This window comes from Anopheles aquasalis, chromosome 2 (genome assembly GCF_943734665.1).
Source record: "Anopheles aquasalis chromosome 2, idAnoAquaMG_Q_19, whole genome shotgun sequence".
NCBI classification, from domain to species: Eukaryota; Metazoa; Arthropoda; class Insecta; order Diptera; family Culicidae; genus Anopheles; species Anopheles aquasalis.
This window is the reverse complement of record NC_064877.1, coordinates 52,030,647-52,045,646: the sequence shown is the minus strand read 5'-3', so window position 1 is coordinate 52,045,646 and position 15,000 is coordinate 52,030,647. Positions and strand designations below refer to the sequence as shown.

The window sequence follows — 15,000 nt, the reverse complement described above, 5'->3', positions numbered from 1 at the left end:
TTTGAACAATTTTAAAAGCGTAGGAGTTCTACTACCAAATTGTATTATTTTCAATTCTTTAAAACGGCGAACGGAAGCGGTATCTTAGACTAACGGTTTTCTAAACCATTTGACGTTCTTCAAAACCTCACCTATCATATTCGGCCAAATATTGTTAAAAGTAATACCAAACAAGTTTAACGTGAAACTTATTCTTTCGTCTTTCCCGACAAAAACACAGCATGCGGTTGATCAAAGTTTATGCAATTACAGTCATGCTAAAAACGAGTACGCCGCAACTTGCTTTCTTCTTGTTGGCAACCCAATCAGACCAACTGCGTAGCCTAATTTATCAGTAGATTTGCACAATTGACTTAATATTGGTTTGAACAATGTGGAAGCGAAGGGATACGAAATACCCGTAACCGAACAAGGCATACGTAACTTATCACAAAGTTTTCTCCATACCAGATAATGCACGAGATTCATTGCCACACAAAAAAAATAGAAACATAAAACGTTTCGAAATGTAAGACATTAGTGGGAACAAGTTTCTTATGATCCAAATTAGATAATGCGATTGATTGTATCTATTAAAAAAAAGTTTTGGAATAGACCTGTGAACCGGCCAATAATTGCACAATGGCTAAACTGAATGTTCCTTACCAGTTGGTATATCTGTTTGTAGAAGTTTACCAACCAGAGTACAGAAAATGCGCCTACAATGGTCATGGTTATTTGGTGGACATGAAATGACCTTCCCCACACCATGACTAATCGTTGAACATTGGACGGAGAAATAGCAACAGTAACGGAAGCTGTAGTGACAAAATCTCGGGCTGAGATTATTGGGGAGAGCGTTTAGCGCGCTCTATGGGTTATTAATATTTTATTGATTTTACATCACTTCCATACACCTGCTGCTGATGCTCTTCAAGTGATCCCGTTGAGCTTGAAGCGCGCGCCATATCCAGCCAGGTCAATATGGAAGAATGTGACGCTCTGTTGCAATCGAAGCACAAACGTTTCATACTGTGAAACAGACGGCTGCACCAGGTATACGAAGAGCGAAGAAAGATACCTGTTGATTTTATATCCAGCAGGATCGGCGCGAAAGCAGGTTCACCTGCTAATGTTTTTTGCTTCGGCTCTACTATGTGCTTATCTCCCCGTGCCATCCTAGATAACAGTGTATGCGACGCAGACAAAAGCAAATCCCTCTTCACACAGTGCCGACATGATAAGAAAAATGCTTATAAAAAAACCACCATGTAAGGAAAAACATTTAAAATTCAATATTTACATTTTAAATTATTTCTAATAATATTATTCTAGTATTTTTGGCAAGCATATTGCGGTACGAAATTTTTACAAATAAAACCAGCTATGAAAATCGAAATGTTGCTTACGTGCCGTTGGAAATCGTGTATAAATCTTAATGGCAACAGGGCAGCGTATATTCGTTTATTGTTGGACATAATTTTGTTCAAATATTGCTGGCAGCCATACGCTTGTCGTTATATATACACAAAAACATATAAGCGTCATTTTATTTTACTGTTAGCAGCTAAACACAGCGTGATACTCCCATTCTGGTAGATCCTAGGATGCGATTTGCTATTTCCTTCAAGTCAAGGATTTTGTTGTCTTTTGAAATGGTTGATAGTCAGTTATAAAAAAACGTGCCAAGAGTCTGCAAATTGGATGCAATTTATAGTCACACCCCGTGAATATGACACGATAAGAGCTTAAAAGGATTGCAACGCATTTCAATATCGAAAAGGATTTCGTGCTTGAACAGGTAAACAGCCTTGCCATGAAATCGTTTTCATGGACCATAACAATACTGTGTTTATCATTTCTTGGAAAAAAACATTACAGGATTGATGATCAAGACTATACAGTTTTTATTTTATGCAAAAGTCATGCAAAATGTATGTAAGTTTGCAACTCTGATACTGTTTGAAATTATTTCAAATTTGAATATTTACACATAAGATTCACACGGATAAGTATCTAGCTTATATATAGATAATATAGTATTGCCGTTTTCATTGCAATTCATCGAAATTCCCATAATAGCATCAAATTTAGTATTTTAGTATTAAATATGATATTAAAATTCTAAATTCAAACGATTCAATGTTCTTTATATTAATTTTCTTATATAAACTTCCTTCAAGTAAAATTAAGAGTGGATAATTTGCTCTTCAAACACAAAAGAATATCTTTGCTTATTCGTGGTACTTTTAATCAATCTACTACATTTGAAGATAGTCCATAGCAGCATAGCAAAGAAATAGAAGAACACTTGCTACTTGTACTAGATTATATCAATCTTGTAGATTATTTCAATTCTTTAAAAAAAAAAAGGTTTTATAAAAAGTGTATGTCATTTCATTTTCCCTTACAGAATATGTATCGAATAAACTTGACCACATTCACGCTGCTTTTAGTGCTAACTGTAGGAAGTCTCATGTCCGAGTCTTTACAAACTTCAGAAGGTAAGTGTCGCGAGTATTTTGTTTTGCCAGCTAATGAGTTGAAGGAGTGCTTAGTGAAACAGTAGATATGAATCTTTTACACGCAAAACTTATGGCTCATAAAGCTAGAAAAAGGGTCAACCAATCATCAACACAAAATGCAATCTGCTTCGGCTTCAAAATGATGGACAAATATCTTGCCGCCGCACCCCACACTCGAGGCTACTGTCATATTCAAGGAGCCGAAAAGCAGATTAGGTCTTTAAAGTTCCTCGCTTATTACCCTTTCTAATTCCTTCCTGATCTGAACGACATGGGCCTTGTTTGTCGGTTAAGTTTACAGCTCCCCAACAGCATCACTCACCTTCCGCCGGTCCTTAAAGTACTGCTGTAGGTCCCGCCGGTGGTGACCACAACTTCAAGGGTGTGATACACACGAAGAGTGGGTTCGATTCACATACTTTGGCGTTTGACCCGAAAGCGTTACCTAAAGGTGCTTACCATGCACTTGCCCTCCGGGCGGATGGAGGAATGAAAGATCCTTTTGTTTGACTTTCGCAACGTCTACGAATTACAAACGTTACGCGAATTTCACCCGAAACTTGTCCGTGTCACCCACGGCGAATATTTACCTCCTTCAGCCACTGTTCATACCGGATTTGTTTCTTCAGTACCAACAGTGTGAAGTAGTAAGTTGTTGAGGTTGCAAAGTTAGCAAACGACGACTAAAGGATTTGTAATAACTTACACTCTTTTTCTTCACTACCGAGCGCATAACGAATAAATATAAAACGAGCTCCAATTCATGGGATGTCCTCAAAACGATAGTCTTTCAAACATCGTCTTTCGATAGGAACGATCAAAGATTTGTACGAATATCTGCTACAGCGGGAGTATGCAGCACCGGTGTCCTATGCTGATCATCAAATCAAGCGAAAAGCCGTCAGATCCCCCTCGTTGCGACTACGTTTTGGAAGACGAAATGATCCTGCGGTACCCGTTCGTCCTGATAGCATTGGGGTGAGTAGTTTTCAAGTTTACCACACGTTGCCTAACGAGAACAGTAAGAGATTGTGTTTGAAACACTCAAATATATGATTTCAACACCAATTTAATGCAGGATGATGAACTGATGGACCAGAAAGTAATTCGTGCGCCTCAGCTTCGTCTCAGGTTTGGTAGGAACGATCCGCTTTGGACATCGTTCAACGAAAACGCATTATTGGAAGAAAACTTTGAAAAGCGGGCACCGTCTCAACGACTGCGATGGGGCCGTTCGAATTTATTCGGAAATCTGGTCAATCAGGTAAGATTGCGATACTCTCATTACGATATCACAACAACTAGCCCCACAAAGGACCACGTTGTGCAAGCAGAACGACAGCCCATTTCCATATCAATTTCCTTTTCTAGTTTCAGCAAAACGACGTTATACAGCAGAAAACCATACGAGCCCCACAACTCAGACTCCGCTTTGGGCGAACCGATCCTTCGTGGGCCATGTACAATGAGCATCAGCTGACTTCTGAGCCACAATCGACATTAACAAACGAAGCCAGTGAAAAGCGAGCTCCGACGCAAAGACTGCGATGGGGACGTTCCGATCCAACGCTAACGAAAGACACGCAGGAGGTATGTATATTTGCGTTTCGCCAATTCTTCTTCTAATATAATCAACTATCATATGATATATCATATGCATATAGTACGCCCAAAGCAATAGATCTTTTAGATTTGGACAAAAGCCCAATCATAGCTAACTTTTACTCCTTTCTACCTTGTCTTATTTTCCGATATATCTTACGCTCTCCGGATATACACAAAAATAAACAATGGCATCTGACTGAAAGGACAAAACACTGGATATGGAGGACAGTGAAAGCAACACCGTTGATGACAAGTAAATACGCGTTAATTACCTGACACCTGCCCTGTCTTTGTCATTTGCATATCCCCTCCTAGGACCTCTTCTAATGAACACTAAGAAACTAAGTGAAATCCACAATACACACCAACTCTTGTTACTGCTGGTAAGAGTCTTGCGTTAGTGCTTTCTAATCCAAGATCCTTATCATGATGGCCACGTTAGCCAGGGCCACGTATCATAGGCCACATTTGCGCTACGCCATTCTACTTCCCGTTGCTGATAAAAAACAATTATTATTTTACTTTGCAAACAGACTTTGCATTACCATAACAGCACGATAGCCACATTTTCATCGAACAATTGCATACAGTATGGAGCATCAAATATCTAACCAATTACAGCCGATAGCCAACCGTCACACTCCATTAAAAGTTCCTCCACTTCTACATCAAATGTGATGTAAATAAGTGTTGCACTGATTTTAATCTGCTGAGATTTTGCTGCTATGTCGTGAGAGCAGAAAAATTCCAACAGATTTATTTTGGAACAGCTTTCTAAGTAAGCACGCAAAAAATACAACTACTTGCGAAGGATGACTTTATGCTAACCCGACGATTACCTTACGGCCTTGCGGTGAAAGTTTGTTCTGAAGTTCACAAAACACTTTCGATAGAGGCAAAAGAAGAGCACAGTTTAACGAAGAAGAGGATTATTGCGCTTCCAGCAGCAAGGCGTCAAAACAACAAAACAACAAAATAATAAGCTGAAAAAGAACAAAAACAGAACAATATTTCCCCCCTTGAAACATTTCCTTTAGGTGCACTCGTTCCTGCCGTTAACACACAGATTAATGTTATGCATACGTTAGGTATACTAACAGCCCTAGGTCAGTACATCATTGCATGTTTCTCGTGGTTATGCGCTAATTCTTGCATCCCTATCTACGCGATTTCATCGTATCTCGAACGCGAAACATACGAACCGTGTGGTTATTTGAAAAGCATCGCGGACATGGCAAGAGCAATCACTTAACATCCTCGTGCGTGTTTTTCGGATGCACCTCATCTGGTTTGACAGTGTAAGGTGGAGAAAGAATTAGCAGTATTAATCCAAAGCAGTATTGTCGTCGGATGTTAGCCATCGCATAGTCAATGTGGGCATGGTGGAAACCGCTGTAAAGGTGAAAACAACTGCGGTTAAGAATATCTATGTATTTTAAACTATTTTTGCTATCATCCGGAAACAAAATGAATAAGCATGTGAATGTACATACAGATATCGATGAACTTCAATATATTACTAGTGGAAAAATCCTCTCTGTTTCGTAAGTATTTTCTATTTTGCTCATGATGACATATCAAAAATAGAATAATTCTTCCAAATAACTTCTTATTGGACCTTTGGTTTTGGAGCATAAAAGTTTAAAATCACTTTAACTACCGACCATATGACATCAGCAACCTAAAAACATGAACTATGAATTATTGCCGAACACAAGTAAGCTTTCTCGTCATAAAAACGGGTGCCTTATGTTCTTCAGCTGTGTATTCGCCGTCATAGGTCAATTTACAATGCCACTCCACTTGCAGTATTGTAAGAAAACTTGCACTACTGTGAACAGACGTTGTAGCCGTCGTAATCGTTGATCATTACAATTCCAACGGTTGTGAGGATGAATCGTTTTGCATAACTAAGTTATCTACTATAAATATTTGGTTGTTTATGCTAAAATGTATTGTTGTGTTAATACTAAAGGTGTTTTCTTCTTTTTTATGGGCAAATGCTCTGGTATATTGTTAGGTGTTTTACAAAACCTTGTATCTATTTTAAACTCATTTGAGCAATAATAATTTATAATTAAAACTAGAATAATACTTCTATTCAAGTGAACGGCAGATCCAAGGTGTTAGTCAGTCGCTTTACAAAGGTTCGAAGGACCTTCTTTTTCATCTTTTAATACACTTCAACCCTCAGGGCGCCAAATAAATGAGATAAAATTGGCTTCAAGGCGCAATGACAGAGAGACGAGCAGAGTTCGGACAGAATCGAAACTCGGGCCGAAAGATAGTAGAAATTTTGGTCAAAACTCGGCAAGTAAATAATTGCCTTGTCATGCTGTGTTATTTGCAATTGAAATACGCCAAGTACAGAATTTATGGCGCATGAAATGAAACCATTGTCTATTTTTAATAAATTTCTACTTCTGCCGTCTAACACAACATTCCTATCTTCAAATACGAACATAAAATGCAAATCAATAATGAAGAAAATGCTTTAATGAAATATGTAGTGGTTGATTAGTAAAAAAAAAAAAGATTTAGCAAAAACTGTGATAAAATGGAATTTGACAATTACAGACATAGAAACTGCTACTCATGGTTGTCTCCCTAGGGCTACAAGGGACATACAAGGTTTCGTCTCTATTATGGTCATGGCAAATTTAATTACACTTATTGTGGACAGAGTAGCAGCAGCAGAGATTCGTTTCCATGATTTGTTTATATATATTCCAAGTAATATTCGTTGTGTGATTAACATAGAATGTTGTCATCAACAAACATCACCAGTACACTTTGGGGAAGCTCGTACCATTTATATAAATGACCAAAGGACCATGACGGTACAGATGTGGATATTGCTATTTATTATTTTATAACACCCAGGCGGGGATAGCTGCCTAGCGACTGGCATAAAACTATCCTGTGACTTCCTCAAGCTCACAGTAGTCATAATCATTTTCAAACCCTGAAGTTGCTTTGCGGTAGAAAACAAATAGCACATGATTCAGACTGATGTGCCTTAAAGTAAGTAAGTTGATTGGTACACCTCTATAGAGTAACAACACCTACCATCGTGCAATCATGATGCAAATTTCGAAGTTGGGGATAATTTTCCTCTGCATTCAAATTTCCCAAACGCATGCTACGACAGTTTTACCAAAGGTATCATCTTGCTAAGCCTCACAGCGGATGCCTTAACCGGATTGAAGGACTATGTCCGCTGGCGCTTTCTCCTCCCGTTGGCATTTTAGAGTAATTATTTAAAACTTAATTATTCGCACCTATGTCCCGGTCGTTAGAAGGTTGGAAGTGTAGAGAAACTAGCCATGCAGTACCGAAATCACCCGACCTCACAACGTCTTTCAATACAGTCAGTATCAGTGTTCAGAAACGACTGCTAACTGTTGCACCTTTTATAAGTAGACTCTACAATTGATGATGGCAATATGAACATTTGAACATTTATAGGTTCGCATTGTCATGCCGCATGATTATATTCTATAAACACTATAAGCTAAGCATTATTGCTCAGCTGGTTCTATAACGATTATTATGGTCATTATACACATATTGGAAATATCAAGCGATGTATTTTGGTTATATCGTTTAAAGTAAAATCGGTATATATTACAATACTACCATTCTCATGCAAACCGGGAAAATGGCAAGCTGATGTAGCGCTGTAGTTTTTCTAAACTACTACCGGCATAGTTTTCAGTCATGCATCCTTAGTGTGTCATCATTGCGGTCTAGTCCAGTTAGAGTGTATCGTCATTTTTCAACCGCATAACATCGGCAAATGTATTGGAGATATCCGTTTACGGTTCACCTCCAATGATGCAGTTTGTCTATCCGATTCTTCGAAGTCGCGATTTTGGGCTTATGATGAAGTTGCACCGTGTTTCCGGTGGTTACCCACAATGGCTACATCCGGTTTGTAGGGTTCACTCAATTCCGAAAATTCACACTTACAATTGTACTTGGTGTTACCATTCATTAGACATCAGAAAATCTCTAGTTCAATCTGGAAGAAGGAAGGACAGCATTTTTGCTAGTGTAATTTGATTCTGGATCGATTTTGTTGCTGATTTTGCCTCAAACAAACGCGTGGAGTTTCGGCAAGATTAATGAAATCCATCCTGAGGTACAGTCTTTATGCACGTCATGTCGCTGTGTTCAGCTGAAATTGTAAAATGACGATTGGACGAATTGATATTTGCCAATCGCTACCCATTTCCGGTGGGCAAGCATCAATTGATTCTTCCTTAGAACAGTCGAAATTAAGCCAATTTCTCTCTCAATTTCTGTGGTCGAATTACATTCATTTAAAAAAAAATGCAATATATTTTCCTTTTTACTTCTTCAGATCGGTTAATTCTTTATATTCGTATTTATTATAATAGCATCAATAATGAGATAGTAATAGCGAAAGGTTGACAAAGTTGATTTTGTAATGGTCTTATTAATTATTGAATTGAGTATTTAAATCTACAATATAAAAGAGTCGATCGTAGGGTAAACGTAACGAAAATATCAAAAAGTTTACGCTTGTATATGTTAGCGTGGTGGGGTTGAGACGAGTTAAGAGGAATACACTGAAAATTTATCGCCTTTGTGAGAAAATTAGGATCCGTTTGCGGAAGAAAAACATTTAACACTCTATAGGCATGAACACCCACTATGGATGCAAACCACAAAAAGAACATATAGCGATCCCAAGCGTTTGCAAACAGCGTTTACGCTTAGTTTTAAGCCGGGGATACATGAAGCGTAAACTCAAGCGTAAATATAAAATTAATTTACACTTGAACATGTTTACATGACCGGGTTGAGACGTGTAATCCGAATTACACTGAACTTTTATCGACTTTTGTGAGAAAAATAGGATCTTTTTTCCGAAGAAAAAGATTAAAAACGCTAGTAATGATCACTCACTGTTAATGCAAACCACAAACAGGAAATATAGTGAGGCAAATCGCATGCAAAAAGCGTTTACGCTAGGATTTATGCTCCGTAGACCTATAATCTTTTTTACATCGTGTTAACGGCAAATGTAAACTTTTTGGCATTACACTCTGAGTTTATACGAGAGTTTACGCTTCATGTATCCCCGGCTTTACGCTTCGCGGACTTATAATCTTTTCGGCTGTTTGTAAACGGCAAGCGTAAACTTTTTGGGATTACACTTTTAGTTTACGGTACGTCTTTCGCACTCTATACTTTTATATTTTTATTTAATAGTATAAAGCTTATAGGCGACATGTATTTGGCAAATTCATGCATTTCATTCCAGATAAAATAGTAAAGTAAGTATACACAAGAAAGTTTTTCCTTGAAAATTTGTTTATTTGCAAGTTTCTTATGAGCTTTATTGCATCATGTATATATTTTATACAATAGCGAACTTCCTGGATTGCTTCTTAAGCACGCTGTTAAACACACTAATACAGCATTGCCAACACAAATTATGTTACACTAATATCACTGTCATATAGTTGTTTAACTCACAAACCTATTTTTCGTTATAGCACACTAATATCGCGTACCCTATCATTTTCACTTAACATCTATTGATTCTCGGATCTATTGTCTGACTTTATTGCCGTCTTGTCATCGGTACGCCAAAAAACATTTCCCACAACTGACAAATAGTGTTTACGGTGCTCTCCTTAGCCGTTTCTGTAGCAAAAATCAGACTCCAAGTTTCCTCCTTGTCTTCCTGCTCGTTCGCATAGTGCAACCGACAAGATAAATCGTTTATCTCTTCCAGCTCGACAATGTCGATCACGAGTTGCGTGAATTTCGGTACTACTGGATAAGCTGAGCTCTCATTAATCCAGCGAATGTCTGGGACTAGCATCAAATGCTTCGCAGTAATGACCAATGTCGACAACTGAACGCTTTGTAGTTCGTCATTTGATACCACGTCGCAGAAATTTACTATCATCACCATTTTTACAGCATCACCATTGGCGGCTTTTTTAAGTTTGCTGTTTAATAGATCGGACGGTTGATAATCAAGGGTACAATAAGGTGGAAGTGGATTTTCTGTAAAAATAATACATTACTATCACATAACAAACCGCTTACCGCGGGTTTGAAGTGTATGTACATACCATTAAAAAATAGCATCAACTTATCGGTTCGAAGTATATCCTGCAATACAACGTGAACCCCACCAATTGCACTGACGATAAACTTGATACCTATTTTCCAAGGCAATGGTTGAGCTATTCCAACGCGATCGATTGTTCCGGCAATATACTTTTTTAACCAGGTAGTTGGATCGTCACTGAAATAGAAAAAATACATGCCATGATGAATTTTATCCAACACGTCGAAACATGATCGTGTACACACTTTTCTGCAGCCACCTTTTTCATAACGTAAAATTTGGTGGTGGACATGATGAACAGACCGTCAAATCCTGAAGGCCACTCATCAGCGCGGTTATCATCGAAAACGATACACGAGACTAACCATTTCAAAGACTCGTTAGTGTCTTCGAATAAATTCTGATATAGGTACAGCTTCAAACGATGGTCAACGTTACTGTAGTCATAATAGTTGTAGCGTATTGGCTCGTAGAATATTTTTACTGAACTTTCTTCTGCCTTTCCTTTGGGGGTTTTAGCCATGAGCATGTTTGTGGACTGGAGAACTACTCCAAGCACACTTGAAAGCACGGTACTGTCTGACTGTACTGTCGGTACTTTTGTTGCATTTTCTACGCCAATTGAAATACTTTCCGTACTGGTTTTCTGCTCAATTCTAGATGATTCATTCAACGATTCCTGTCCGGTAATTGTGATGGCAGACTCTTGCTCGTTTGATTTATTGCAGACTACTTCTATTGATCCTTGAGTTGACTCATACGCCGTACATACACTGTCTGTGACCGAGCCAGAGCTAGAACTCTCTGTTAAATGTATGCTAGTTAAAAAACCTTTCTTGCTTGCGACCGGGGCATGCAACTTTGCAACGCCCGGCGATTTCTTCATTGATGCATCTTCCTTCTCGTCCGTTTTTCGTGATTCTTCATCAGCACTTATTTTCAATGAACTACTCTCCAACTGGTGGTGATGCTGAAACTCTGTGCTCAGTGTCTCCTGCTGTTCCTTGCTGTCTGTGTTATACTTGTTCACAGTTTCAAGGCTCGAAATACGCCTTTCTTCCGAAGCTTTCCGACTTGGGTGATATCTGTTGATAAACAGTATTTAACTATGCTACCAGCCTTAGTTGCATTTACTGATGTGGACTTACCCTCGATCAAGGACCTCTATGCTGCTTTGACTTGGATTGCTCAACACTTCTATATCACTGTCATTGCCCAACAAATCTACATCACGATCACGTTCAGAATTTGTACTTCCGGCAACGCTTTGATTTGAGTCACAAGAACTCCCTGTTTGAGATATCCGTGAGCACGATGACGAATCGTTTAAGGATCCACTGGACTCTAATGAATGTTAAGAACATTAAAAAAAAACATATTTCATCATTACTTTTTAGTCGTGCAAAACAGGTGAAAATATTTACATGCAATTAAATATTGACACCTTCCGTGAGTTAACAGGAAGTCATCGCCTGTGTCGTACAATGCGCGATGAAGTATGGAAATTGGCATTTTAAATAAAACGGCATTATGTATTTTGTGTATTCTATTGTACTTGATGTTAATATTACTACGCAATAGCTTTAAAACTTCGCAACTGAAACAAGTATACCACAAGTCTAAATAAGTGGGTCACATCCTAATAATCATTCTCAAAGTGCAATCAAGCAAATTTGCAATTAAATAAAAGTAAATAAGAATAAAATTTAATAAAATGCAGCTGAAACATAAGAAAAAATTGTTTACGAACGAATCATAGTATCTGAAATGATACCTGAGGAATAGTACCTTAAATTAGGAATGTAAACATAGAGCTTGTGCGTTCTCACACATGTAAAACAAAGTCATTGTCAATGTAGTATACATTTAGATGATCGGACGTAATCTAATAGCGACTAAAATGTCCAGAACTAGCGTGCGATTACTATACCATTTACCACTTCAGTCATTACACAATTTTATAATTAATCTGATTGGCATTATATTTTGCATTTTTCCGAAAAATCAAACGAGATTTTTAGAAATGAACAAATGACGCAAAGAGTATAATAGGTCAACTAACTATTAGAAATATCGGATGCTTACTAGGTTTATTCTTCAACGGTGATTTCCATGCTTCCAGATGAGTTAAGCACGCACAACAGAAGGGTAAGGGTCAGCCGAACACCCCGAAGATCAACCGTAGGAAACGGGTTCCATTCGTAGCGAAAAGTGTTATTTTGTTAATTGTTCAAACCATTCGTTTGCATGGAATGTTCGTTGCAATAGGAGGTCGTTGGTCATAAAAAAGACAAATTACCAATGAAGCCATTAGATAGCTATTAGATGTATAGTAAAATCCTATGTCATTAGGCTTATACGATGGAAATACGAAATGGAAATATTAAAGTTAAACAATGTGCCAAAATACCTCATCAAAAACAGTAGCTAAAGATAAATCTGGGATGCATACAGAATAGATACTATGTTCAAATAACTACTGCAATCAAATAAATGCTATATATGTGATAATATAACAAATTACACATGCTGTAAACGACTTACGTGTACCCAAACTAATATTCGAACCACTTGTGTAGAAGTTGCTTGGCTCCGCAGTAAACATGCCAGATGTTCCGGGTGTAGGGTTCGATGTATCCTCGTTCGAAACGGCAGGAAGTTGATCACTACAAGATGAACCAACGATATTCGACGAAGATTCCTTTTTGACCTGATTTTCCTTTATTTGGATTAAGTACGGACCATGACATGCTGGGCATATATGCACTTCTGCTTTCCGCGAGAAATGGATCGTGAAAAAGGATAAAAAAGTTATTTGAATTACAAATGTAATACTTTTTTGTTGATGTGGTTTTTGCTACTTACCCTCGCTAACACGAGTAGGGTCGATTTGGCGGGCTGATTTAGTATTACAAACAACACACTTATATAGCCGTAAATTCATCTCCGATAACGGCCTTTTTGAGAGAACATTACGCAGTCTACTTTCAAGTAATTGACAATCATGAGGATCCATCTCATATACTCGCTCCTTTTTGTCCGATTTAATGATATCAAATGATAGTATGATGCGAGTAGAGGTTGGTCTTTCGCAAGCTTCCAATGTCTTGATCCCCCAACGCGTTTTCGTTCTATTGAAAAGTATATTGATGAAAAGCAATTAACAATTAGTTACTCAGAGTACATAGATATCTTACTTTCCAACTGTGTCCTTTTCCTTGATACTCTTATCAGAAACGACGATAGATAATTTTGCTTCACTTTCGCGAGCAGTTGCGTGATACAACACTTCATTATCCTCTGTCTCAGATTCTGTGGAAGTAAGACAATAGTTTCGTTTATGTTTGATGGAAAATTCCAACTTATTACTATTGTTCTGACCTTCTTCTTCTTCTATCCTTATGGCATATATGCCGTCCAGACCGATTGGATCCATGGTATCCTGATCAAGGCTGCTATTCGAATTGGCAGTATTTTCAATTGACGGATCCGGTAGTATCTGAATTTCGTCTTCAAGCTGAACAGTTGCCACCGAATCTAGCTGTATTGGGCTGGGTTTTGCGGGTGTGGCGTTTACTTGCTGACTCGTTGAGATGTACTCTCGAGTCGTTAGAGATTTTGTTGGTTGGTAATGTTCTATGCTTCCATACTCCTTGTCATGATCAGGGCTAAAACCAACCAGATTTCGTACCATATGCCCAGGATAGTTTTGCAGCCACTCATTCCCGTGTTCGTCACGAAGTTTTTCAAGTGCCTCTTTTGTTTTCAGATGTTCACGACTACTCTCTGAAATATTAAAGATTTGAAAAACATTAATGATGTTTAATGTTTCAAATTAAATGTAGTTACATCACTGCCTATAAAATTCGCTCACCGAAATTGAACCTTGAGCTACCCGTTTTTCCTAATTCCATATGAGAATTGGCGATGTTCGAATCCTGATCAACATGATCGCTTTCTGATATCACTGCTGTACGCATAGGTACCTTCTTCTGACTGGTAACAGACTGGTTCATATTATCCGGAGTAGTACCAATCCCGGTATCTCTGTCTTTGGTTGCCATCCTGGTACTTGAATTGGGAGTGCTCCTACCACTAGAGACCATACCCAGTGTAGACACGATGCTGGGTACCAAAATAGCTTTATAGCTATCATAATTGCCAGTAAGAGTTTTTTCATAACGTGATAGGGGTTCGTTGTCAAGAAGGAACTTGTAATCGGATGTGGCACTATTCAAGTAGCGAGCTGTAGCCTGTCGATGCTTCGGATGGCACGCTAATGGATTATCCAACAGACAAACGGACCGCAGAGCACAAAGGGTGCTTAACGGTAATAATGCAGCGTGGTCTATGATAAAGTTTGCCGATATGTCTAGCTCTGTCAAGGCGTGAGACAGTAAGCATAAACCTTCAAGATCTTCCAAGAAGTTGTTCGCCAGCTGTAGGACTCTAAGCTTTCGCGTTGCGTCCGAATGGAATACCGGGATGTGATTCAATCGATTATAGCTTAGGTTGAGCACTCGTAAATTTGGCAAACAACGTACGGCCGAAACGCTCACCAGCTGATTATGACTCAGATCGAGTAACTCGAGCCAAGGAGTCAGCTCGAGCGAGCTATCGACGTAATCGAGCATGTTGTAAGCAAAATTTATGCTTTTCAGTGAACGCCACTGATTTCCTTCCACTAAATTGTCGCCTCCACAGCTAACCAATACGTCCGATACATCAGATATGCTCCGTACGCAGGCCAGAGTTTGAAGTTGTCCTCTGAGGTGC

The 15,000-nt window shown here is 38.5% G+C and overlaps 2 protein-coding genes across 7 annotated transcripts in view; one reads left to right on the top strand and one right to left on the bottom strand.

The window, feature by feature from the left end:
- Positions 1 to 5,634, top strand: part of LOC126579180 (short neuropeptide F) — a 15,526-nt gene extending 9,892 nt beyond the window's left edge. For both annotated transcript variants that reach the window (XM_050242560.1, XM_050242551.1), the window contains exons 2-6: positions 2,393 to 2,483; positions 3,316 to 3,482; positions 3,583 to 3,768; positions 3,876 to 4,094; positions 4,313 to 5,634. In XM_050242560.1, the coding sequence (XP_050098517.1) occupies positions 2,396 to 2,483; positions 3,316 to 3,482; positions 3,583 to 3,768; positions 3,876 to 4,094; positions 4,313 to 4,366 (714 nt within the window). In that variant the 5' untranslated portion in view covers positions 2,393 to 2,395 and the 3' untranslated portion in view covers positions 4,367 to 5,634. The remainder of the gene's footprint in view (positions 1 to 2,392; positions 2,484 to 3,315; positions 3,483 to 3,582; positions 3,769 to 3,875; positions 4,095 to 4,312) is intronic.
- A 3,800-nt stretch (positions 5,635 to 9,434) lies between these two features.
- LOC126571572 (serine/threonine-protein kinase 11-interacting protein) overlaps positions 9,435 to 15,000 on the bottom strand; it is a 6,386-nt gene continuing 820 nt past the window's right edge. Inside the window, exons 3-12 of one of the 5 annotated variants that reach the window (XM_050230201.1) lie at positions 14,099 to 15,000; positions 13,606 to 14,010; positions 13,422 to 13,536; positions 13,090 to 13,355; positions 12,769 to 12,993; positions 12,310 to 12,339; positions 11,373 to 11,568; positions 10,470 to 11,309; positions 10,226 to 10,401; positions 9,435 to 10,157 (exon numbers count right to left, since the gene is read on the bottom strand). The exon at positions 14,099 to 15,000 is cut by the window's right edge and continues 283 nt beyond it. In XM_050230201.1, the coding sequence (XP_050086158.1) occupies positions 9,706 to 10,157; positions 10,226 to 10,401; positions 10,470 to 11,309; positions 11,373 to 11,568; positions 12,310 to 12,339; positions 12,769 to 12,993; positions 13,090 to 13,355; positions 13,422 to 13,536; positions 13,606 to 14,010; positions 14,099 to 15,000 (3,607 nt within the window). In that variant the 3' untranslated portion in view covers positions 9,435 to 9,705. The remainder of the gene's footprint in view (positions 10,158 to 10,225; positions 10,402 to 10,469; positions 11,310 to 11,372; positions 11,569 to 12,309; positions 12,340 to 12,768; positions 12,994 to 13,089; positions 13,356 to 13,421; positions 13,537 to 13,605; positions 14,011 to 14,098) is intronic. The other 4 variants (XM_050230202.1, XM_050230203.1, XM_050230204.1 and 1 more) reach the window with 4 other exon arrangements.